At 41.7% G+C, this 27,506-nt stretch overlaps 1 protein-coding gene across 1 annotated transcript in view; it reads right to left on the bottom strand.

The window, feature by feature from the left end:
- The window catches only part of LOC144798715 (FRAS1-related extracellular matrix protein 1-like), a 1,110,445-nt gene that overhangs the window by 966,433 nt on the left and 116,506 nt on the right, over positions 1 to 27,506 (bottom strand). Inside the window, exons 4-7 of the mRNA XM_078669731.1 lie at positions 21,673 to 21,986; positions 13,163 to 13,362; positions 6,452 to 6,775; positions 6,210 to 6,318 (exon numbers count right to left, since the gene is read on the bottom strand). Coding sequence (XP_078525857.1) covers positions 6,210 to 6,318; positions 6,452 to 6,775; positions 13,163 to 13,362; positions 21,673 to 21,986 — 947 coding nt within the window. The remainder of the gene's footprint in view (positions 1 to 6,209; positions 6,319 to 6,451; positions 6,776 to 13,162; positions 13,363 to 21,672; positions 21,987 to 27,506) is intronic.

The following is a 27,506-nucleotide window of genomic DNA, read 5'->3' as shown; positions in this document are numbered from 1 at the left end:
GTGGAGCTGGCGGCAATGAGTTCCCTATGGAATTCATTTGCTCTCATATGTCTAGGTTGGGTTCACATATGTTGGACACACAACATGAGGCCCTGGACAGGCAACTTTTGCCCTGAGACTAGTGTCAGGCGGAGATAGTCCTCTTTTTAAAGCCAGGCTATTCTCCAGAAGAGCCATCCTCATACCGCTCTATTTCCCTAAATAATTTTGAACCCAAAGTCCTGGGGAAGGTCTTAATAGATCGTCTGCGGACCTGCACTCATCAATCTGGCTTCATGCCACATCGAGCCACCCGAATCAATATTCGCCGGGTCCACAACGCTATGGCATTGGCTCCTGAACTGGGACGTCATGCCGCCATACTCCTTGCAGATATAGATAAGGCCTTTGATTCTTTGAGCTGGGAGTATCTATTCCAACTTCTGGAGGTGAGTAACTTTGGCCCGCGTTTTCAGGCATACGTACGCCTGCTGTATACTAGCCCTATGGCCTCGGTCCGCGTTGCGGATCAGAGCTCTCCCCCCTTCACCATTGACCGTGGCACACATCAAGGTTGCCCCTCTATCTCTGCTCCTATTCACCTTGGCAGTAGAGCCCAAGGCGATATGGGTTCGCCGAGATCCGGTGCTCCGGGGTTTAGAATGGCCCAACTCGCAACCAGATCGTATAACACTCTGTGCTGATGACGTTTTATTCTTAATGACCGACCCATGGATATTGGGCCAGCGCATTTTACAGATTCTTCGAGTCTTTGGCCAGACCACCGGCCTTCACACCAACCCTTCCAAATCTGTGTTATTCCCAGTCTGCGGGCAGCAGTTTAGAGGTACATGGGCGTCTCAGCTTAGACACGCTACTGAAGGCTTCCAATATCTGGGAGTATATGTTTCTCCCTGCCCCAAATATCAATCCCCTTATTGCTCAGCTTCGGGAAGAGACCTCCATATGGTCTCCCCTACCTAAGTCATTGTATGGACGCTCAGTGATTTTCAAAATGGTTTGTCTCCCCAGGATGCTTTATCGACTCAAAAATTGTCCGTATTACCCCGCGGTCTTGGTTCGCGCAAATAAATACTATACTTAATAAATTCCCCTGGGGTGGGGATGTGGTAAGAGTGGCCCTGCAGGCATGTATGCCATCTACTTACTGCGGAGGGGTTGCTGCTGCTGATGTATACTCATACTATGCGGCCTCTCATCTCCTGGTCATAAACGACTGGTGGTGCAACACTCCTGCAGACCCAGCGTATGCACTAGAGCACACAGTAATGGCAGGGACTCCTCTCCTATGGTTGTTATACAACGCACAGAACCTTGGTTCTCTGCCCCATGCTAGCAGATCGACCATTCGGCTGTGGAGATATGTGTCCGGCGGATGGGATGGGGGGCGCCTGACCCAGGCTACGCCCTTGTGGCAAGGTAATTATCTGCGCCAGGTGACAGCTTTGAGGTGGTTCCGCCAGTGGGAGCTCATCGGCATCTTTACTCTAGGGGATGTCAAGCGAGGCACAACGTTAAAATCTTTCCTGCAACTCCAGGAAGAGTTCCAACTTCATAAAATCCAATTCTATAAATATTTACAGTTTCGCCAAGCGCTCACTCCAGCGATTTGACACTTGGAGGACCTCCCCGAATTTCACCCACTGGAGGGTCGCCTCCATATGGGGGACCTGGGCACTCACAAAATAAGGCAGGTTTATAAAACACTGACTACACCCGCCACCACGACCCTCCATAAGACTAGGAAGGCATGGCAGGATGACATCCCTGAACTGACGGATGACGATTGGGCAGCAGCTATTGCCAGTCCTAGTGGTGCAGCGGTGTCCTCTAGAGACAGTCTTATTCAATTTAAATTTGTACATAGGCGTGTATAGGACACCCTTCGTCTTTGGAAGATGGGAGTCATAGCTTCCCCACCATGCCTACGTTGTGACAGGGGGTCATATTTTCACACAGTGTGGGGTTACCCTGCAATACAGCGCTTCTGGTGCCAGGTTCAGACTTGCCTTAAGGAGGTATTGTCATGGGTCCTCCTGTTGAATCCTCAACTGTTCCTTCTTCATGGCACTGATGATATGGGGTGGAACCGGTACAAGCAGCATCTACTATTCCTAGCACTCATGATTGCCATGCGGGACATCACTCAGCTTTGGAAAGGAACTTCCCCACCAACAATGGCATTGACACTTGCATGGGGGCAGAAACAGCAGTCTTTCAAGCACGAGGATGCCCACAAAAGCACAGGAAGATTTGGTCAAGATGGGCTACCTACCAGGGTACAGATCTTCCCCCTCTCCCCTCGCAAACCCCTTAAGAATCAGCTTCTATTGGATGTTAATGGGCATTTTATATGATATTTTGTCTGTTTTTCATTTTTACTGTGTACATGTTGTCAATCATATCTGCCAATGCTGGGGGGGTGAGATAGCCAGCGTGAAGTTTTGGTTATTACATAGGTTCTGTTCATAAAGTGTATCTTACAGGTATCCCGATTTGTGTAACATGCTATCATCCTATATGTAATTGATGTTTGTTGGATACTCACTGGTAAGGTACATGTTTAAAAAAAAGAAAAATCCAAAAACATAGTAAGGCCCCAAAGCCTGGTGGGGCGTTCCAGAGGAACACCAGGGGGCGAAAAACGCAATTCTTTTTAAAATAAGCGCCAGAGTGTGTGAATCCATGGCACTGAATATAAAAAACCCTCAAAAAATGGCTGTCTCCTGCCTTTTTTTTTTTAAACCCCTGGGGTGGGCCAGGAGGTGGTGAACTTATTTCATTTTTTTATTTTTAGGAGGCCTTCACCTGGGGCTTCTATTTTCACATGGGGATGGAGCTGTGAGGCCCCTCTCCAAGCCTCAAAGAGGCCCTGGGGACCTCATTCCCCCGGATTCTATATTTTTAAAGCTAGAGTCCGGGGACGGTGGACATGGCAATATCTGCAACGAGATATCTAATTTAGATTTGGAGCTGCGCGGGACATAACATGTCTATATTGAACAATAAGTAGAACAGCTTACCCGAGGATGGATTTGGGCTGTTCTCCTGTCCGTGGGCAATTTTTTAAAGAGGGACCGCTACATAGCATCTGTGGAGAATTAACACGGAAAACGTGTCATTGGCTCTAATTCCTAAGTCCGGGCTGCATGGGGCCAAGGGTATGGGGAGGTATACACTCACCGAAAGCCGAGTGAATCTGGCGTATTGTGTAGCTCGTATCAGCAATGGCGAACCGAGCTTCCTAGTTGTGGCAGTTGCTATAATGACCGCATCACGTGACCACGGAAGGGGGTGTGGACAGTGTAGAAAGACTGTCGCCCATAACCGATCATACAGTGAGTCAAAGAGATAATATAAAATCATGATTACAAAATATATTAATTGTAGGTTCACTATATTGAAAAAAGTTGTGATATTATAAATACAGTTGATAACAACTGAGTGTTTTTCTGAATAAACCAATGCTCAATGAGTGTTTACTGCAAGAAGCATTATCATAGAGGAGAAATACGTTGCAATGCTTAGACGGCCCCTCTTTAAAGAATGTTATGTCCCGCGCAGCTCCAAATCTAAATTAGATATCTCGTTGCAGATATTGCCATGTCCACCGTCCCCGGGCTCTGATTCGATTTTAACCGCTCCAAACAACGCCCTAATTGTAAGTTTATACTCTGTTCATATATACTGGTTATGAGCTGCATTGCCATGTTTAGCAACGATGCTAACCACGATATGTCCAATTCTTCACTCCAGACCTACGGGTCTGCACCAATTTAATGATATTGATTTTCTATTAATTTATTTAATTTCTTTTCTCTAAGATTTGAACAATTTTCCAGATGAGCTATCCCGTCCTTTAATTTACAAGACGAGCATCAATTGAATTGGTATGCTCCATCCCTTCATGTGTGCTCATTTAATTTAACTAATTTCAACTAATCATGTTGTGACTCATGACCAGATGATTATTCATAATTAAATAACCCCTGTAATATATATTGACTAGGTTGCCTGCCCCGCACCCTGTCCTGATGAAGACCCCAAAGCAAGGGTACCAATAATCCCTGCAACCATTTGAGGGTCGAAACGTCGACAACTGCTCCTAGTCCATCAGCTTCACGCCAATATTTCAACATTAATGTATTTTGTGAAGTATGATACTTATCTAGTGATGCATTGAACCTATGGTCTTTTGTTTTCTATATTGAAATTGACATACAAATGCATCTTTGATATTTGGTTGATTTTACTGTCACGATTCCCTTTACCACACTATCCTCACCTTATCACTTCCCCCGTTTTTCCCCCTGGGGCACTTTACAACCGTTTGAATTTGTACTACCAGATACTATATCTGACTAATATATCCACAGTGTGAATAAAAACAATGTGGTTTCATTCATTGTATTTCTAAATTCTTTTGTTAATTTTGTGTTTATTGCCAATTCACACTGGACAGGAGGAAAGCATGAAATTGACGCCCACCAGCACCCATTATGATGCAGATCTAGGAGCCAGAAGGGTCTACAAGGCCCTGCAGCTCCCCCTGCAGTCCCTAATGTTGAAGGAAGTGTCGGTGCCACGGGTGGGCATCGGTGCACTCACCATTATCCTAAGTCGCCGGCTTCTGCCGAATTATAGTTACTTTAGGACACAAGTTATAGTTAGTTGAGATAACAATAAATGGTGAATTTCAGTGGTTTTGTTTGCTTAAGAAGGTTTGTTTTAACTGACATTTTCACATAACTATAATGTTTCTGTTTTTCTCAGGGAATTTCCATGTTTTCTTTTTATGTACAGTAATATTATTACAATTCCTGAATATATTATAAAAAATATATAAAAATGTAGGTTTAAAATGTATAGTTATCTGGGCGTTGCCAAGCGATTTGATTGACAACTGGCAACTTGTTTTGCTATTAACTTTAGTGCCGTTTAACAAATCTTCACAAAACTTTAAAAATAAAAAGTTAATCAACATCAGCTCTTCCCACAAAAGTTTTTTGGGTTATCCATCAAGCAGGGGCTAATAAAAGGGGGTGGGGGGCTCCCAAAACACACACCGTTTCAATAGGGAATTTGAGAAAGTGCTACAGCCAAAAAAGGTTAATGAAATTGCACCAAATTTGGCAGAAAGCTTGATCTTTACTCTTCTTGTGAGTTGGTGTAAATCTGTTAATTATAAATTAAGGTTAAATATGTATCCATAACTGAATGGTTGGGTGCACAAGAGTCTCACAAGATGCCCCGGGGCATGCAATTTCAAATAATAGAGTGGTATGATTGTCTGTGAGGGCCTTTTTCCCCAGTCGTCCATCTCTCAAGAGTGAGAGACTCCTGTGAGACCTATTAGAGCAGTCACTCTGATTGGCTGGCTACAAATAATAACATAAAATGTCCTTTCCTCCAACTAAATAGTCTTTAAGCATAAAAGAAGATTTAAATATTAACAGACCCATACCATTCCAAGGGGGTGTCACTATTTCACTTTGGAAAATTAGAACACTCTTCATGAAAGCTAAGCTAAACATGAACATTCTAATTGCAATCCAGGTCCATGGTTAGCTGCACCTTGCAGGCAACATCTTCACAAATCTCTACGTTCTTCTAATTGAATGTTTTTTAACAAAGCAAAACATGTTGTTATAAAGCTCTATATATAAAATGTAACGATGTTTCTCCTGTTTACCATTGATATCAGTATAGTCCAGTATTTCACTTTTTGCTTCTAATACGAATTTCTATTTTTGTGTAAAAACAACTTTTTAAAGATTACTGCACCAAAATAAACTTCTAATGCTCAAAAAAACAAGAATGGTAATGTGTTATAAGGTCCTACATTGCCATCTCGGGGTTCTGGTTATTTCGACAAGCCACTCGTCATTCAATCTCACCAGAACACCTAAATGGTAATATAGATCCCGGTTACACATTATGTATCACATATATGGATGTTTATCATATACATTTGTTTCTTGATTAAACATGTAACCCTTACTCAAATGTGTCACAATGCAGGAAACACAAAAATAATACATTGAACAACCGATAAACCTCTTAGTAAATAGTACTCGTATGTCCTCCATTAGATCTGTGTTTTACGATATTTCAGTGGTAGACATAATTTCTAATCAGAACTAACAATAACTTCTTCATTGATAACTAATATGATACTATCATGATTAGATCAAAGTATTTCTACTTGCCCATATTCCACGAAACTCTGGGAGCATTAGTCTCTGCTGTCCTGAGTGAGAAATGGACCATAATAGGAGAACTGCTATTAAAATGCCCATCAATTGCTTCAAATTCGACCTGGTGAAGACATTCAATAAAGAACAGTTTACAACAATGTATCAATGTAGAATGCTTCAACTATACACAGTAAGTTACTTATGTTGATTAACAATTTGAGAGATGTACCTATAGACATGAGATGCCACCTCACCTCATAGTTCTGTCTCTCGGTGTGGGTGACATTAGGTGGCTGGTATGCAATGTTCATTTCATACAAGTCTTGCCAAGTAAAAGAGGTTATTGCTTTGGTGTGGTCATCTAGGTGCGTGATATAGCCCTCTGGTGGGGGCTTGGTGATGTTGAACACTAATCTGTCTTTTGGCGTCTCATTGTCTTCGGCATCAATAGCGGCTGTTGAGAGTGGAGTGAGGATGAACTGATCAATCTCCAGGATAAACATGGACATGAAGGCAGCACGAGGCATTGTGTTTGTAACAGCCCCTCTTATCTCCACTGGAATCCAGACATTTTCAGTCTACAAAGAGCAAACAGTGACAATGTTAGTGGTGCGTGAAGTACAACATTTTCAGAACTGAAATCCTGCTCCACAAGATACTTCATGTAGACATATCCCTAAGCAGGTTATGAGTGTTATCATAGTGTTGACATCTAAGGTATGCCTATATTATTTCTACACTCATACAGATTTGCATGATATATTCAGAGATTTATATAAACGGGTGTACAAATGCAGAATTCGTTCCTCTTTATACATTATGTAACTAATTACATGTAAGATCAAAGCAGACAGTAGAAAATATAGAAAAACCAGTATGCTGTACATTTCCCTTGATAAACAGTCCCTTCGTGCAGGGATAATTCATGAAAGATCAAAACGGTCAATTGTGCATTCTTTCATTTAAAAAAGAAAAAAAAAACATGACTTGTATCCACTGGCTAATTTCATTCCTATCTCACTAATGCTCTATATCCCCATTCAATTTTCAGGCAAACTACTGCAACCAATGCAGCTGATTTACTTCTTACAACTGTTGTAGATGATGGGCCTCATTTACAATGAGGCTGTGCAACAGGAGCGTCACTTTACGCGACACTCCAGTGATGAAGGGAACTGCACCATATTTACCAGGCAGGACTAAGCCGCTTGCGTGGCTTAATGTGCCTTGTAAATATCAGTCCTTTAATGCAGTTTTCTGCGCTAAAGGGGCGTGCAATGGGTTTTGATGTGGGCGTTCCCAACAACACCCATGTTTTTTTTACTCTGCCCCAGATATTACGAAGAATCGTAACACTGAGGCAGCGCCAAAAACATATGCCTCCCCATTGGAGGTGTAAGGAAGGCTCAACGAGGAGAACTACCTTTATTTATCTGTGTTTTTCCTTTTTCTATGTCTGCTGCGTTCTGCAGCACACATAGAAAGAGGAAAGGGGAAGATGTGAAGGGGAAGATGTGCTTCTATCGTAGGATCGTTAAATACTGTGACACGAGACCAGTACCCAATCCCACCCGTGGCCCGTTATTGGGCAGGTAGCTCCGCTTCAGTGAAGCTTTCCACTACCTCAATCTATTCCTCTGCCAGGGGCTTCCTGTGGATATGCTTTTACTCCTCAAGTCACAGAACAGCTCTCTCTGCCAGTGCCCACTTTTCCTCATTATTCCAGCGACTTTGCAGTGGGCCGTCCGGAGTCTTCCAATGTAGTGAATTGTCAATATGTGCTAAACCCACGGCCTGATCCTATAATTTCTCGCTCATCTTGCAAGATGGCCTTCTGGTATACAGGCCCAACGTTGCAGGCTTTCCAAGGCCATGGTCACCATTGTTTTATATAATCAAAAAAATAGATGTTGACCAAAACCAAAAAGGGAAACTTCCTGCACAAAAACAATCATGCCTGCAACTCAGGCACCCTTGCACCATGGCACAAAGGTGCCTCTGTTGGTGCATGGCAGCCCATTCTGCACCAGCACAGGGGAAAAGGACAGGAATGTGCCATATCTGATAGATACTGCACATTATTGCCCATTCTTCTGCCGTAGGGCAGCACAGCAGGAAGGCCTACGGTGCTGCCCTACTGCAAAATCTTGTAAGTAAGGCACCATGTTTATATGATAGTTGATTAGGGCGAGGCAGAGACACAAATTCCTTTGTATCTCTATGGCACCTTCGTGACCTCTGACTATTCATTTCTACTTCACCATATGTTTTCTTACCATAGATGGCCACTATTTAACGCTACGGTGATCTTTTCTGGTGGAATCCAAATAGTTGAACTGGGTTCTTTTCATTAATCATCGAAACCTGTTCTGTGTGGTATTCCAAAATAATTTTTTTCTTTCTTTTGTTTTTGTAGTTGTTTTTATTGAGTTTTGTCTTTTAACACATTATAAACCATACAACAGTATGTACATTTACATGCAATTGCTTAGAGAACTCCTGATAGTATTGGAATAAGCATATGCCCTAAGGGTTCATTAGGAGTCTTGTGTTAAGGGTGCTAAACTAACAAACAATCCCAGTGATGAGCTTAGGTGAGGGGCATGCATGCACTTGGATTTCGGGCGGACTGACAGTGACAGGCACCCAGTAAAATCATTGCCAAATGCATTTATATAAGCTGTGAAGGGGGAAGATGTGCTTCTATTGTAGGATCTCTAAATACTGTGACACGAGACCAGTACCCAAACCCACCAGTGGCCCCTTATTGAAGAGGTAACTCCGCTTCAGTGAAGCTTTCCACTTCCTCAATCTATTGCTCTGCCAGGGGCTTCCTGGCAGAGAGAGTGTAAAATAAAAGTGACATACCAGCAACATACTGATTAGGTCTAAAAATGTCTCTTGACAAACAATTTCATAATGAAGCATTCTTTTGTGGCAGTACGCATGCAAACTTCTGCAATGTCAAATATTCGGTCGGTTTGCACATTCCATGTAAAATACAATTTGTAAAATTTGCTAATTTTGCCAGCAAAATAAAAATTTCACCCAGGCCTAATATTTACTACTCAAAGGGGCGGATGTAAATTGACAAACACTAGGTACAAGCCTACAGGCAATAGAGCACAAGTGTCTCTGAAACCAGCTAGCTGAGCAGAGGGCACTGCATATGACAGGCTTAGGCATAGGCCTTGTGAAATATAAGTTACCTTAGTATAACTCAATTAAATGTAAACATATCACCATGTGTGAAATTTCACACCATTATTTACTAAGAACGCTAGTTCAAGGAGAACATCTCTTGCAATAGACATTTTTGGGATATGGCCATTATGGTGCAGACAGAGCCACATGTGCAGCTTCCCAGCAAGCTTAACCATGCATGCCTTAACCACGCATATGCCTTAACCAGGCATATGTGTGGTTAAGGCAGTGTGCAGTCTAGATGCTTGGATGGACAGGCCTAGGAACAGGAAGGACCAGGAGAGGACATAGTGAGGTAAGTAATTTGGCAAACAGGATATCCGTTACGTTTCGTAATCAGGCCCTTAGTCTTAGCCAGGAGTGAGTGGACAACCTTCAGCTTCACACACTGGATGCACAACACATTAACAGGGTTTATTTGGGTCCATGTCCGGAAAATGATAAATCTTTTAGCAAAAGGGGAGAAAGAGGATCAACAGGGCTCATCCCCCTACCTAAGCGTAAATGAAAAACAGAGAGCCCAGTTGTTTCAAAGGGACTAACCCTCCTAAAGGAAAGAAAACAATAGGTTTTCTCATAAAACCCTCAACCACCAGGGTTACCCCTTGGTGGCATGCTTCATCACTGGGTCCATCCCATTCGGCTGTGAAACGAGGCGTGCTACGAACTACGAGATATGAAGGAGCACTTTGGGTGTATCCAAATAATAAACGAGATGGAAAACAATAGGAGTGAAAGGTTTTATGGGGAGTGAGATTAAAAATACCTGCTCAGTAGGTGAACCAGTATTTATTCTGGCCTCTGGTTGGTATAGTTAAAAACAAGGGGAAATTAAAGGGAAGGCTTTAATGTGCCTGTCTTTCTAAATGATCAACATGTTTCAAGCCGCATCCCATAGGCTTTTCATCAGGACCAAGGGAAACTCACTCCCTAATACCACTCCTGTAATACTAATCACACACGTGCTGCATGCAAAACAGTACATTTTTAGTTTGGTTTACTTTGGTTTATACAGCATACAGTTTATACAGCATATTATTAATCTCCTGCTCCATGAAACCTAGGCCCTCCTATTGTAAGCCACACAACAAACACTGCACATTGCTTCAATAGGAAAAGCAAGCACTAATCTTAACAAGCATTTGCAATGCAATATGTCTCGCATTTATGTGAGTTTGAGCTATTCACATTGCAAATAACAATGCCTTTTATTTTTGTTTTTGTTTTTAAATTAAAACTTTAATAAAAGGCATTGTCATTTACAATGCCAATAGTTTTTGAGAAGATTGTTTTGCATATACATATTGCATATGCTGCTATCGGGCAATAGCAACAAAATAATAGGAAAACGTGAGGAAAAGAGACGGCAATAAACTGGATTACAAGCTACAAAACAATACCATTACTGCTGAGGCTGACGCAATGTTTAATAATAATAAAATCGCAGGGGCTCTAAGAAAGGGTGAAAACACAACAAAGCCTCATTAACAAGTAAATGGTGTTTAAAAAAACCTGTGTATCACTCGGGTGCACCTGCAATAAGACGGTCGCAAGCCCGGGACGTTGTCTCAGCCCGGGTGGACCCACACCACGGGAGGGGGTATGGGGGTCCTTTGAGCCCAATGGGGGTTGCGCACCTGGTAACAGCAGATGTGGGGAGGTGCTGTTAACACACCCACCGCTGACGCCCACGACTAAAGGCTGACTGCTATCTGCAGCGGGAAAATAAAATGAATACTGCAGATGCTGTGTTTTGTGATAAACGTTTAATAGGTTTATGAGATGTATGCAGATAAAACGGGGTCAATGCATCCAAAATATGAGTGGGACAACGCAACATGCAGGAACATCCCCTGTCTGGAACACACACACACAGACATCTGCAGTGAGTGAATTAACCAACTGAACTTTTCCACAGAGTACATTAACTTGTATATATTTTTCCTTTAAGGCCAAACGTTGCAGAATAATTTATTCTTTTTAGCCATGTCTCAAGCCCTGCCCAGAGCTCCATTCCATGGCAGCCAAGCACACATCAGCTAAAGAATTGTGTGCATCCTATGGAAGCCAGGTGGGGTATGTAAAGGTGTGGGGGTCACAGCTGAAACTCCCTTTTAGGCCAGTAGACGTTGTGCGCTTGCTCATCTTTACCCCATCTCTGAAGCTGTCTTCAGTGGTGCACTATGGCAGCATACCCCTTCCGAAGAAAGACCCCATTGGACCAGTAAATGTAAAGGCAAGTCCTTAATTCCGCTCATACACTCCCTGCTATAAGTGTGGTCACTTCGACAGCCTCAAGTCTCTCAGAAGCTCTCAGTGCCCAGCATTGTGAGCCAGAGCTCCTGTTTAAAGGGACAGAAAAGCCACCATTCAGAAAGTGATGGCTATCGCTTGAGTCGGCTCTGTTACTCGTCTTCCTCTGGCCAGTAAGCACAAAAAGCCAGTCTCCACCCTCAAGCAAAGCGAAAAGGGCTAAAACAGACAATATTCAAATCAATTATTCATAGAGAGCCTTTATGCAAGTGATAGCCACTAACAAGTACATTCCCAGCTACAAGATGTCCACTCAAGCGCAGCGTCTCATGTAATTACTCATATTTCAGAGCCAGGGCGGCCTCAGCGGAACATACGCTGCATCTGAACAGATCACATCACTCCGGTTATTGATTTGCGGGAGCAACAAAACAGAAGACATTTGAAAGAATGTTCTTTGCAGTCAGCAGAAAGGGTTTTGTTGATAATGAACTAAAGAGCCCCTGATCTCTTAGAAGCAAGCGCGAGGTCTTGCTTTAAAATAAGCACGCAGTCTGCTTATCTTCTGACACTTTTTAATGAGTGTGCAGCTTCTCTTCACACTATCGACGCCAGGCGCAGATGATTTGCTGCATGTTTCAGATTTTATGTCAGAGTCAAACAGAAAATGGATTACAGCACTGCAAAATGTCCACAAAGTGGGAAATGTACAGCCATCTCTTTGCTTGAAAGAGTTCACCCGCAGATAACAGCTCCAAAGCCTTCATTTTGAGAACAAATAGAGAAGAACTGTAAAAAATCCACTTTAAAGGAATGTGTTCATTTCAGTTTAGACACAGCAGGAATAGATCTCCCATTGCACATAAACCGGCAAGAAAAGAAAGTGCGTCTTAAAAAACAAGCATCGATCTCTTGTCTTCATGGGTCCATGTGTTTCTAATTAGAAACACATGGCCCCATGAAGATAAGAAAGTGCTTTGTGACAGCAGCAAAGCAGGCGACCCAGTACGGATCGCAGGCCAAAGGGCGTCAACCAAAACCCTTCATTTCCAATGGCAGGCCACTGTTTAGCATAAACGGTGACACCAGCCTATGGAAATGAGGGGCGGGGCTTAAAGCCCTCTTCTCAAAGTCCTTGTTCACAATAAATCTCGCCGAGCGCGCAACGCATGCGCTGCAATGCTAGGCGAGACCTAAAAAGCAACCTAGCATATGTTACCCACAAAACTAACCAAAACAAAAACTATAGACTAGCACAAAGAGGCAAAATCTCAGTGGATAAATCTGTTAGTAATCTGCCTATCACAGGCGGGAATGGGCGAGATCACACACAATTGTAGATAGCTCAGGTTAGTAAAATAAGTGGCTTTGATATTTATAGTGCAATTATAACGCAAGTATGTGAGAGGATGATCTATGTATGTACTAATCACGACATATTAATGTTTCATATTGTTGGTTAAATTAACTTTGGTAGTGATAAAATCAAGCCAATGTGACACCCTTACCTGTAATTGAAATCTACTGTTTTCGTCCTTGATTTCCACTTGGATTGGAATGTAGTCGACAGCAGGTGATGGGGGGCTGAGGTGCTGATACTTTATTCCCATCTGTAAAAAGTCTTCACATTTGGCCTTCAGCAAGTTTATTTGCTTGAACTGAGAGTGGCAGGCTTTGTTGCTGGGGCATGATCTGTCGATGTTTCTTGCTATAATAAAACAATAATTATCAGTAGGTTCGATATTTTGTTATCGAACTGCAGTTCACTATCCCAAATTTTGGTTGTTTGGACATGCTGCATTTAAAAATAGATCATGATGTTACAAATCAAAATAGCCATAACAATGAATTACACATGGGAGCAATGTTGACACGTCTCACTTGGTGAACCCATTTAGTGACATCTTGTGGATCTGTGGTGCACTGGGACTATACATATTTTGGGGCTCGCTTCTTGGAACAACTTTAAATTTATTAACCCTTTTCAGCTCATTCCAGCTCTGCCAGGCACCCCTTGATTAATAGTCAGTTTCAGCCACCCAGTAGAGCTTCCTACTAAAAGCAATCATACTGTTCTTTTGCCTTTCCCCAAAGATGGTGTAGAGGCTGACAGTGTCAAGCCACCTCCATCCCCTGGCACTAGAATTGCAAGCCAATTTCAGCTATTTCAAAGGTTGGGGCAAATATTTCTTTTGCTACACAATTGACAAAGCTATCCCATGGACCCTTGTTTCCTCCAGGCAATGTAAGGTTTTCAATTAGACTTCCACTGTCTGCCTTTTCAAAGTCCAACTCCGGACAATCTAGACTTCTTTAGCAGAAACTCCTTTGATGTCGCAAGAGTTTTGAGATCTTGGAAATGTTCAGGAATCTTGGCACACCACTCTAAATATGATGTACATTTTAGTCATCAAGATACAATCTAAACCAATATGCAATTTTTCTTTTGTTTTATTGGTCATAGAAAAATCATATAGCCCAGATGTTTTGCTCTAGCGAATTAACTGCAGAGATTTTTCAGGGCTGTGTATAGGATTAAGACACAAACATCCCACTATACTCGATCATGAGAAATAGTAAACAACCATCATCTTTAATCAATACACATGGTTACATGAACACATAACATCAAAGGGAAGGGGGGGACTAGGGGCAGAGGGGGGACTAGGAGCAAACAAAGGTCCAGTACCTGTGCTCGGAAGGAGGGTCACGTTCCTGAGAGACAAAGACACAAAAGAGATATCTAGGTTTTAGACAGGACATTGAGGGCAATCATCTACATGATCTGTGGCGCTTCTCCGGGACCAAAAAACCTGCCCCACACTTAAATCATTCTGAGCAGTCCCCCTCTACAAGGGAGGTACCTACTTGTTTATAATTAAAATGATCGAGCAACCTAATTAAATGGTCGGTTATGCCTCTTCGGTCGGCACAGAGGTTGCACATGGCTGCTGGGTCTAGGAAGTGCGCCCGGTTCGCCACACCTACCCTCATCCTCTACTCCTTCAGGTCAAGTCCTGTAAAAGCGGCATGGACCACAGAGGCGCAGAACATGTTGACCCGTGCTTTACTCCACGAAGTTACACAGAGCTACTTGGGCATATTATAACCCTTAAAGTAGCACTAACCTACCTTGTTTTTTTTTTTAACCTGGCAGGGAAGTCTATATATTAAATGTTAATCTGCGATCCCCTAGTGAGTTTTAACTCACTTCATCACACACATTACAAACCACCCCACCTGGACACCCTCGCACTCAAACAGCGATAAAGCTAAAAGATCTCCACTAAAGTGACCCTTCAGGGGACCTGCAGGGCATTGCAGCACCAGCCCGATGAGGAGCACCTACCCAATGATGAAGCATTACATCCCTTGGGGTGTGTGAGGGCAACAAGAGACAGTCCTAGTGACTGTCCGTAATGCCCTCCTTTTTGATTTTACATGAACAAATAGTAATATCTTTAATAGTGCCTTAAACAGGAAGGTCCTTGGATACTTTTGTCCTAAAAGATGATGAAACAAGGTGAACTAGTAACACAATTAGTTGTACTCGTGAAAAACAAGTAGTACATAAACTGAATTGATTTTCTAGTATGAAGGACATGTTTAATCATGAAAAATGTTAAGAAAATGTTGGGTCATGCGGACAGGCACAGTTAGTTACTTGTGTTCCAAAGCTTGGTGTTGGCTAATTTGCAGTCTATGATTGTCCAAGGTGCTGCTTTACAGCAGCTCCTTTGGAAAGTAGACTGGTGCAAAAGCACTGGCTCTTGTACAAGACCAACCCGGTAAGTGGCTGATTTGTCGTTCAATGACAAGTAAGGTAGGTCAACAAGTAGGCTTGCAGTATAAATTTGGAGCACTGATTTTTTTTTAAAAAGAGGGTGTTTAAAAACAATGCAGGCATTAGCCAGTTCATGGTACAAAATGTTGAAAAATGAGGATTACAGTTTAATAGTAGGTGCATGCCAATTTGGCTACCTCCAGGAACAGCAGAGTGCATGAAATGTCAACTGTTTAAACAATTAATGCATGCAAAGATGCTCCAAATGGAGACGTGACATACGACAATGGATTGCTCCGATGGGAAGCGATAGTAGAAAGAACCAAGGGCAACATCTCAATATTTTAGTATGTACAATTAAGATTCTGGATTTTAACTTAGAACGGAAATCAATAAGACCGCAAAGAAATGGAAGCTGAAATACAAGACATAAGCCTCAAGAAAAAGGAAGTATCAAAGTGGCATGCCTCACTGTGCTCAGCAGAAGAAAGTAAGATGGCCTTGCCATACAGACTATGGGAAAGAACTTTGCCCAGCCAAGAAGCGGAAACTTTATGGCAAGTACTTATAACCACTTAATATTCCATTGTTACAGTGGTTAACCTGAAAAAATAGCAATATTTGTATACCCTACAACATATATGCAACTCCAACAAAGCTATCCAAAATGGCGAGGAATCTGATAGATACTTGCAAGAAATTAAAATGTAGAAAACAAAACTGTTATTTTACCTGATCTAGCTGGCAAGGAGGGACTTTTGTAAAAATGGATGGTAGAAAGTACTCTAACCTTCCATGAATGGAAGAAAGGGTTGCTTAATGTCAGTAAACTGAAGAAACAGGGAAAAAGATTGAAAAAGTAACGACTGTTCTGGTTACCAGCTAAAAAATGGTTCAAGATAGAAGATGGGTGATAAAATATGAAAGGTCCTATGATTAAAGTTAAGATGTAGGATTAGAAGAGCATCTCAGAACTCTTGAATATTTGGAGAGAGTGGTATCTGTTCTTCAAAGTGCTTGGTACCTAATAAAATAAAGAGTAGAATACATCCAAGAGTGCTGAGTAAAAATAAAAAATTGCAACATGAAGGATGTGCATGCATTATAGCCCAATAGGGGTCTTTCCAATCACCCTTCTCTCCTGATTAGGTAATGTTATTCCTAGCCTTCCTAGCTAAGTGCAGCTGGCAATATTGAAGATTGCAGTCACCCTATGGTAAGAGATCATTGGTGTATGCATGTGTAGGGCATCACATGCCATTCTCATGTCCATATCGACATAAGGGTAGGATTATGAGATCATTATTCATGAATAAAAAAAAGCTAACTAATGAATTGTTCATGAGAGAACCAAATTGGTTTAAAAATGGAAATAGAAAAGAGCAGAAACAGATATAATAAAAAGAGGTCCATAATTTATCACGGGTAAATACCAAAACTGCTAATTAAAAATTAATGTATTGAGGGCAAAAGATGCTCTACCTATCAGTATGATTTTGAATAGTTGTCAGAAATGGCTGTTTTTTGCATGGTTTAAACCCAGAATTTTGCCTTTAATGTTTTTTCTGGCTGTGGAACTCTGTGTACTTTACCGCTGCTAACCAGTGGTAGAGTACCTGTGCGTCCACTTTCAACATGATTAAATTGGCATACCCCTAATTTGCATATTTAACTTATCTATAAGTACCTAATATACAGTACAAAATGTACCCACGGCTTGTAAGTTAGATGTCTCTAGTGGACTGCAGCAACCATTGTGCCACCCACAACAGTGCAAACGTGACTCCAGGCCTACCATTTGTAGTGTGACTGTTGCAATTTGAAACTGCAAATTTTAAATAGGCCTTACTGCCCAGAAGTTAGGGTGCATGGTATTTAAAAGTAGGGCATGTAAACCTTTAATGTTAAACATGTCCTTATAGTGAAAAAGTCTCATAAGATAATTTCATAATAGCAAGGCTGACTGTTCCATATGAAAACTCTGGGTTACCTTATTACATTATTAATGCTAATGTCAGTGAGGACAGAGCTAGAAATATACTTCAAAGCACTTTAATGGTTTTTTAAATTCTAAGTGTGTGGTAAAATTGACTTTCCATTAACAATTAAGGAAACTGTACTTTTAGAAAGTTACATTGTCCTTGCCTAACACTTCTGGAGGCCCATTTGCATGTGCTTCAACTGTCATACCCCCTTGATGATAAGGTGTTACAACTACTCTCAGAGCAGAAAAAAGACCTTAGGTGTGGGGAGGTGTTTCTATTCCTCTGGCAGGATGACCATTTGGGTTGTGCTCTAGATCTTGATTAACCTCAAAGGGGCATCCACTGTCACAAGCAAACGTTTCTGACTTCGTGACAGTGCCCTAGTCTGGCAGGCCCCAATCCCCGTAGAAGAGACAGTACCCCCAAAACTGCTTCAGAGTTACCACAGAGGGGTGGTTCATTTCCCTGGCCATAGAACGTTTTTGCCATCTTGGGTTTAGATAGAGGAGCGCACTGTGGGATAGCTCGCAGTATGGCACATAGTAAACTCTACAAAAGTGGGTAGGTTACCACTGGGAACATTTAGCCTATTGATTAGGAAGACGGCCGGGAGTCTTACCCAACCACAGGCTGGTGGTAGGCATATATGTGGCATCCCTACTCCCCTCCTTAGAACACTACTGGACCTGTGGAAGATCAGAAGAGGACTGAACCTGCTGCCTGAGACCTGAGAACAGCCTAGTAGACTAAAGCTGCTATCCCTTTTATACCCAGGAGAAAGAAGAGGCGTCTCAGGGTTATAAGGCTGGTCCATTGTTCAGGCTACAGGGACAGAACAAGCTGTAAGAGGCCTTTCATACTACTGTCCAGATGACAAGTTCCAACTGAACCTGCCTTGGACCCTGCTGGTGGTTTCTGCTGGAGTGAGTCTTGACCCTCAAGTACTTTTCTTGAGGTCCTGGGATCCGGGTTAGTCTTCCTAATGTCTCCTGAAGCTAGGGGCTAAGAAATGTTTTAGATCCAGAGGCTTCTGGAGGATCGGGACCACCCCGACAAGCCGATGCGATGAAGGTGCTGTGCCACTGGCCTTAAGATTCCGGTTGCTCCTGCTCTGAAATTTTCCCTTGCAATTCAATTCAGTAGAACTTTAATGAGACAATATCTGGCCTTATGGACCCCTGTTCTGCCACAGCAATGCCCTGCTGGTAGAATTCAAGCTCCAAAAAAAGAGGCTAAGCTTGATCCTAGAAAACTTCACTGGGTGAACATGTCAACAGTATCTGGCTACCGGGGGACCATCTCTAGGTGTAAAATTTAAATTTCTCCCACTCGGAGCTTTAGTGGGAAAAGTCAATGGCTTCACAGAGACCTCATCTGATGGCTACTTGATAATATGGAGCCCTTCATGACCACTGCCTGCTGCCTTGCCACCCTGAGGATATCGGAGTTTCATTTCAGAGACTGTGTCCAAAGTGAACACTTCTGACCCGGTTGAACCTGGTTCCTGCATCCAACATCAGCGGTTAACCTTAACTTGCGCCTAGATACATGTCAAGCACAAGCAAATGACTGTGGTTGGCCCTTAACACCTTTTGGCACGGTTTTAAACCTCAAACTTTATTCATAACTGTGGTTTCCTGTATTGGATTTGTGTTGTTCTGATGTCATTTATTTACTAAAATGCACCTTATTTTTCTAAATTGGCTTGGGATTTTTCTTGTGTTGTATTTTGGCTTTATTACAGTTTTGGTACTACATAAATACATTACACATTGCCCGCATTCAAATGCTTAACATTTTTCATCTCTACATGGGCATTTCATACTCAGTTATGATTCCGATAGGAAGAGCTATACAAGACATACCAAAGGTTTGATCATCTATTTTTACAATACAGGGAGAGAAACATTTGCTACTTTCTCAGATCTAGCCATGTAGCCTAATCAAAGCCAATGGCCTGGGGTATGCAACTCAGCCTCTTAACTGGACGACATCGTTGCATATCTACTGTTTAGCACTGCTTTCCCACTTCTTTGCTACCCCCAGTTTCATCAAAAATGAGGTTCATAGCACACTGGTATGGTGAATCAACAATGTCTCCAAAGTGAGATGTTGTCCATGCAGGCACTGTGGTGAAAACGCTAGTTGAGTTAACATAAACCTCTTGTGAATTCTACCTGCAATGCAGACTTCCAATTTTATGAATATCTATCTTGGATTCACAAAACTTTGGCAAATTAGCCTTGCAAGTACATTATGGACTACAGCTATTTGTAAACCCATCGAAAGGGATATAAGGTATTGCATACCATTTATGGTCCTTTGTTCACACAGCTGTTAATTTCAATACCCAATCAACTCACATGTTCTGCAGGAGGCCAGATCCTGCTGCACTAGCTACAGATGCATTTAAACAAGACTGGCCAGTTAGTATGTTTAATCTTCACATCCTTTTTTCATGATTCCCAGATATCTTGCTCAGATCTTTAGGAACCAAAGACTATTAGTTTTCCTAAACCCACTTTGGAGACCTTAAGTTCGGTTCCCTACTGTCTGGAATTGTCAGTAGACATTTACATTCTTCTTCCATTTCATCCTTAATTGTTTTGCAGCTCTCAAGACGTGTGTAAGGAGTTGATACTGTTGGACTTTCCTCAGTCAAAAGCATGAAGCCTTTTAGGTCAGTCTGGTCTTTCCGAGGCCATTCAACATCAGCTTTTAACCTCATAAGGAAATCTTAGGCATCAGAACAACAATTCAGCTTGAGGTCTTGGATTAGTTGGTGCTTGGGAATGGGTATTAATCTTTTTCCAGCTGATATCACTTTACTTTTGAACATTCAGTTATAGGTCTGCCATTTGACAATTAAAGGTAGATGATAAACCTGTTTGGGCACATTACTTGATTTGTAGGTATATTGAATAATGGTAGGTTCCAACTCATTAAAATAAAACCTTGTGCTTCTGCCCTTTGAAATTTTAATTTTGTCTTACAACCATTTAAAGAAGATGATAATTCCCTTAAACTTAAAAAGTTCCCTGTAAAATGTACCGTTGTGTGTGCTTGAATTCACTTGAGACTGTAGCTGATGATGTCAGATCTCCTGACAGGGGGTTTCTCTACTAATACTAGAATAACAAACATTACTTATTTTCATTAACACGCTATGTTATGTGTTATATATATTTGAAAGGAAACAAAATGCAACCTGGTCCTCCAAGGATGTCTTCACCTCAATAGATAATATTTTTCTAAGAGCCCCTTAGATCTCTGGCTGAACCAACTTTGGCCTGCTGAGTGAAGAAGTTTATGGCATCAGCAATGTTCACACTCAAATCTTTGGGGCCCATTCAGGCAGAGGGACTATGGTTTCTAGAGCCTTTTCAGCTGGTGTTCGGAAGGAGGACAATCTAAGATCAGTTCATTTGTGGACGATTACTGCATTGAAAGCATTACTATGAAAACCAACAGCTCTTCAACAGTTGTCAATATGTTTTGAACAAGTATTTTATGGCCTTGTTCTTGCCAAAAACTGCAGATATTCCTAACTACAAGACTTAAAAATTGTATTAAAGAAAATTAGTTGAGTATTATTCATCCACTGTCTTTTCAAAAAAGACAATATCCACCCTACGTAAATGAATTTTTATGAAATGCAAATATGAATCTGTTTCAACTCCACTTCTCTCAGCTCCTGGTCCTGAATGAAGATTTGTTATAACAGTGAGAACGTGTTCCTGTATTTTCTGAGGATTTTTTCTGATGTTCTTCTGTTTTCTATGTGGCTTCTAAAAAGAGGAAGTGACTCAATCTGTGGACCCTTACATTGGTCATGGCTAGTTCTGATTGATTCTACTTGTGTGTAAGTATGTATCTGATTTTCCTATAGTGCAAACTTAGCCAATAGGCAGTGTAGTGATTTACAGGGCCAAAGACAAACACAAGTCGACGGATTGTGGAAGTAAATGATTTGTGGACTGGTAACATATTGTGATGTGGCAGAATTTAAAGATGTACGTCTTCAACTCTTTACTAAATTACTTCTAGATGCCTTTAAATTTCATTAATAAATCATCTGAAAAGTGAAGTTTTACATTTTCAGTGTCTGAAATTAAAGTTAAGCATGATTACAAAGCACAAAAAACTTACCTCATTTCTTGATTAAATCAGGATTTCTTTTACTGTTCTAAATCTAAATCTGCACTTCCTGTTTTGTGAAAACTTTACACATCATTAATCTTTCCAGTACCTTTTCTCTCGTTGTTCTTTAGCTGTGATTGCAGTTCCTGCCCTCTCCTCTGCAGTTTGGGATCATCTACGACCAGTTGTCCGTATGCAGGAAACAGGAACTCAGATGACAGGAGCCTCATGGTGCAGACCGTTCCTGGCCGACCTTTGTTGTATTTGAATGTCAGGAGGTTATTATCCACAGGTTTGGCGGTGACCCCTAGAAATTCTGGAACTTCTAAGTGACTTAGTCCAAAATGAACAATCCCTAATCTTGGATTCACAATCTGAACTCGAAGGAGGACAGTCTCTACAATGGTCTCGCTATCAGTGAACCTGAATGCAACAGAGAAAGAGAATAAAGAAACAAATACCAAATTAATATGTACATTATGTAATGTATTTTTGGCTGAAAAATACTCCATTGTCCATGAAGTCAGAATGTAGGCAGCTGCAGTGTAAGGTCTTTCTCACTAATGGGGATTATATTCTTGTGTCTGCTCTACTCTGAACTTTAAGTAGTGATTAGAACTGAAAGGCAGTGGGTCGTCCGGAAGTTGCTATTGCGTATGCTGTGTCTAGAGCTTGTTTCATAGATTTTTATGATTCTTTTTGGTTTAATAATGGACCACCTGTTGGCCATGTTGGGTCTAAGTTAGCTCAAAGCTTTTCATTCTTTGTGGGGTGTTTTTGCATTTGGGTGGTGATATGCAAGACATAAGTGTTCGATTTCTCATTCTAGGGTGCATGTGGTCCATTGCCCAGTAGGTTAGACTCAGTCGTGCTGATGGAAAGAATCACTTGACATCTACTATATGGCTTTTTTTTATGTATTGCTAGCGTGGTGGTTATGGTGATTTTCCTAGTGTTTTTCCTTAGAAGCGTTGCCATTTGTAGATATTGACAAGCTATTGGGTTGCTAAAGGACCCCGGGGGATAGGTCAGTCATGCCCCACTTAGTGCCAGAAGGATCGGATACATGACAGAAGATTTACAACATATCTAGTTGTGATAAATTTAAATGCACAACGTTTTAATTTGAATTATTTAATGAGTGATGTATTAAGTGAGGTCATGAGCAGTACAAGGCAGAAGTGCTAGCTACGGATAACCATAGCTAACCATAAATTCACCTTAACCTTTGTTTTTTTTCAGTGAATATCCAACAGGTTTTCAGTTCACTGCAGGTGGGCTACCCCTGCTGCCCATTGCCTTATGCTGTGTGCAGCAGTACTCAATCTATTCCATTCAATGGCTTTGAGTGGTCATGAAGTGTTAGAATCACATTTTTAAATATTTAATCTTTGATTATTGAAGATCTATGAAGCTGAGGTTGGGTCAATCGCTTATGAAGGCCAAATATGCAGCGCTGTGGTGCGAAGGGCTGTGCAGGATTCCAAAGGCTCTAAATTAAAATGGAACTAATGGTATCCAGCCCTACCAGTAATCTAGAGTTACTGATCCAACATCTGGGTAGCTCTGCACAGCCTCGTCTCCACCTGTTCCACATGAATGCACTATACATACTTATGTATACCACATGTATATTTCATACACAACAGACCCACCACTTCCTTATAGAGCTCAATAAACAAAGTTGGTAAAGGTGTCTGATTGTGCAGTATTTATGATGCCCTCTTTGGGTCATCATCCTGACTTGTTAACGGGTCAAACCCAGCTGGCACAGTTTCATTGATACTAGTGAGGTTTCTGATAGACTGCAACCCGAATCCTTTACACTTCTGGAGGCATTGACGAGAGATTTCTTTGAATTGATGGAAAGCACTGCTGTATAATGATTCAGCATTTTTTTCCACCTTGTGTCCTACATTTAGGTTCTCAGTTATAACAGATGACTACAAATCTATTTGGGAGTGGCTGGATATGACAAGCAGGTGTGTTTTTTCTGAATATGATTACGGGCATTGGGCTTAAAAATATTCCATTTGCTACTATGTTTTCTTGTGGGTAAGTGGCATTACTGAAAAATCCTATGGAAAGACAGACACCTGTAAGGCATAGCATAAATATATTGAAACATGCCATGAAGGCCCCTTAGAACATCCTGTAAAAACTTTGTTTTTCTAACCAATTAATTTAAAAATTGTGTTGAAGAATGTGGCCCCATGTGTTAAACATTCCTTAGAAAGGAATGATTCCCCAGACCGCTCTGGGGAAGATCTGATTCAGTAGGCTGCCTTTGAAGTTTTTGATTATTTCATGAGTTTTCAGCCAGAGTACCCTGAATCACTTGTATCTTTGGAGCCCTATTCTTGTACATGAAGTGGTGAAATGTACCATTTGGCCCAATGTTTAAAAATGTTCTCATTTTTAGAGATACTGGGCCAGCTCAGTACTAATCAGGGTATGGTTCAAGGAGGGTGACATTTATCTGTGGCACTGCCCACTTGCACAGAGAACAGCTACTTTCATCAACCACAAAAACGACAACGTGCAACCCGAGGTGGAGTTAGCAGAAGCTAAAGCGAGGAATAGGATCAGCATCCTTAACAGGAGTAAAGGCTTCCCACCATAGTAATTACAGTATTTAAGCGAACAGAACAACCACACATGTGCACTGCTCTTGCATCTAGAATCTTCAACAGATTGTGCATGCATTTCTGATTCCCACCAGAAGATTATTTAATGCAAGAACATGTAAAGAAAAGTTGAATGTAGGAACTTGTAAAGAAATGGCAGTGCTTCTACCAGAGTGATTCTTGTTCAGGGAGCTCTTGTGGTGAAAGAAACGGACACTTTCATAATGGTAACACTATGCAAAATGCCTTTGAGCAATAGTAAACAAGCACTGTATGTTAGTATGCACCCGTAACTAGTTTGTGCTGTATACATCGACATCTGATAATGAGTATGCATGTTGCTGGTAGACTACCATGTGGTTTCACTATTCAGTGAAAAGGCTAAAGCTTTTCAGGTGTGTTGCCAGGAACAAGCTATACTCTCTATTTCCCCACACTAAAGTATAATAGCTTGTTTTTATTTAACGCTGCATACTTCAGTTTTTGGAATTTCTGACCACTTGACTCCTATAAATAAAGCTTGTTATTATTTTGTTTTGTGATGCTGAGAGAGAATGTAGGTTGTATTGCACTACCTATATGCTCTGAACCAACAGAACATAATCAAGACCTTTTCTACAAGGATTCAGTAATCAATATCCACCCATTGGACTTTCACATCAAATAAAAAAACACAAAAACTATATTTAAAGAAATGTATCTTTACTGACCTGACGTCAGGGGCGGATCCTCGATATGAGCGTGGGGCATTGGCCTGCCCCCCAACCCCACTGTGAGCCATTATCACAGGCACATTACCTGCATATTTTTCCTTAAAATAACTTTCCCCTATAGTGCCATTCATTATGCTACATTTTGGTCCGAGTTTATGCAGCCCTCTCTCCAGTAAAAACAGAAGGCAGGTGGGTGTCTGCTATTACTGTGACTTGACTTGGTTGGCTTAGGCTGTATTAACCAAACTGTGCATGTCAGATTGGCCGGTGTTTTCACTCTGGCCTGCCTGGCATGTGCAGCTCAGGCTTTCCCAATCAAAGCTGCCAAGGAGGAAAGACAGCAGAAACTCAGCATCATTTGTGTCTGACAAAGTGCTATGTTTGCTTGTCCCAGCCAATCCTGACAATGCTATTATGCTGCTTAATATTCTAAGCAGCATGAGAGCAGTGCTTGGATTGGCTGGGATGATATTGACCAAAGAGCAGATCTTTTCGAGTCAGGAAGCCAGCATGCGAGGCGGGAGGATTTAATCTCGGTTAAGCTTTCTGGGCAAAGATTTGCAGCTGAACCTTTTGTGCTGAAGAGGATCGGAAAGGTAGGATTACGTTAATTTACTTGTCATTAAACTGCAAAATGTGATTAATTTTGCAGAGGTGATCGATCGGAAAACATTGTATTTATAATTATAGGATGCAAATTAATTTACATTAATGAGCATATTTAAGTTTTATGGGTCCTCTCACTGTCAAAAGTTACAATCCGCCACTGAGGTTTCTATGGCGCCTGGCAGGTGCAGGGAGGTTTATTAGCCCATAACAGAGCCCCTGTCACTGAGGGGTTTGTGGCCAATTTGTGTAAATATAAAAATTACACTGCTCTGTGCCCACCTGTCCGGGTCTCTGTTTTCTGCACTCATTTTCTTGTTTCCATAAAGTTCTATGGTGCTTCAAGTGGGATGTGTGGCCTTCATGTACAACACAAAAGGTAGTAGGAAAACCAAAGCATAAGCTCTAAGTTATTAGCTTTGTTCTCCCTAGTATTTGCAGCACCTTCCTCCTCTTGTGGGTTGCCCAGCTACTTTTTAGAAACATGAGGATTTTGTATGCCCTAAAACTGAGATATCTTCCACTGGCTACAGACCTGAGCACCACCTTCCTCTCACAAGACTCAGCCAGCTCTGAATGACATTTCCTCATAGGAGCCCCTTGTAGATATCCTCGATGCCTTCTACACCTTCAAAACAGCCTCAAAGAAGTTCACTCTGACTTGTTCCTGTTTAAATAGATGTAGAAAGGTTAAAGGATTTCCCCCTGGGGTAGGACCACAATCTCGAAACATTTGATATTAGAAGCCCTAACAGAGCTGTCCAGAAGGCTCACTTGATGTTCTTTCATAAGCATATACGTAATGGAATTTTCCCTGAAGTAGTCGCATGCTAAGATAGTCTCTCAATGCAACACGACCATAGCATCCAATAACACAACCTTTAGGCCAACTTCTAGAATCTGTTGCTCTATCTTGGCCACTGCATTTGATTCTTCTGGGGTACTCTCCAACACCAACACCTTCTTTTCAATAGCCTGATTGTAGATCTCATATTGTGAAGTAGGTCATAAAGGACAGTGTGGCCAAACGGGGATCAACAACTTTGTCTGTGACATCTAAGTGTTAAAAGGTATGAGATGGAGCACAAAGAGAAACAGTCCTTCTTCTCTTTGAGCCCTTGTTGCTAGTTCTTCTTGGGGGCAAATGCTTCACCATGGACAAAAATAGATAACATCCCCACAGGTACCAGTCAGGCTTGATAAAAGCAGCAATCCCTCAGACAATCAACATTGTGGGCTCTGAGCAGAAAGACATGCCATGCTCATCAATCCAATCAGGAATTTGCAAAATAATTTTCATTCTCTCTTCTCAACTCCAATATAATTTAATGCTTGCGGTGGGGGAGTGGGTCTCTAGCTTTCTACAATTGACAGCTTCAAAGATTTCTTACAAAGCTCTGGGGAAATGATAGGAAGCATGTCTCTGTCCTACTGAATATAAAATGACATATCTTTCCATGTTAAGAAAAGCTGACTGTTTTTCTCCCTACACTGAATATGGACTAAGCAGGGCAATTAAAGCATCACAACATAATCTTCTTCAGGATTTGGAGGAGAATATCAGATTTATGAAATTTTCTTATTTAAAACTACGGTTGATGGGGGGGGCGTGGCTTATGTCCGATGGAGATGGCCGTGGTTTCGTAGCTCTCCGCAAGACGAGGAGGGAGACCAGCCCGACGTTCCTTTTCCTGCTACGGACGGTACCTGGAAAACGAGGACATGCTGTAGGAGGGACTTCTGCTGCCTTCCATTCCTGTTCTAGGACCTTGCTGGGCATATTGTGAGTAAAGAACCACAAGTGAATGCCCGTGGCACCGCCGATTTGATGGCCGCCATTTTCTAATTTCTGCTGACGGAGCGAGGCTCCTAGCGGTCTTCCCTACGGTCCTGAGCAGCAATATCCTCTTCATGTCGCAGCGATTCTGGAGACCTGCTTTTCTTGACTTTATGCCCCTCTTCACTTAAACTTCGTGGGATATTATTTTATTGTGCCT

This window comes from Lissotriton helveticus, chromosome 1_2, assembly GCF_964261635.1.
Source record: "Lissotriton helveticus chromosome 1_2, aLisHel1.1, whole genome shotgun sequence".
Lineage (NCBI taxonomy): Eukaryota > Metazoa > Chordata > Amphibia > Caudata > Salamandridae > Lissotriton > Lissotriton helveticus.
This window is presented reverse-complemented; position numbering and strand designations above follow the sequence as displayed.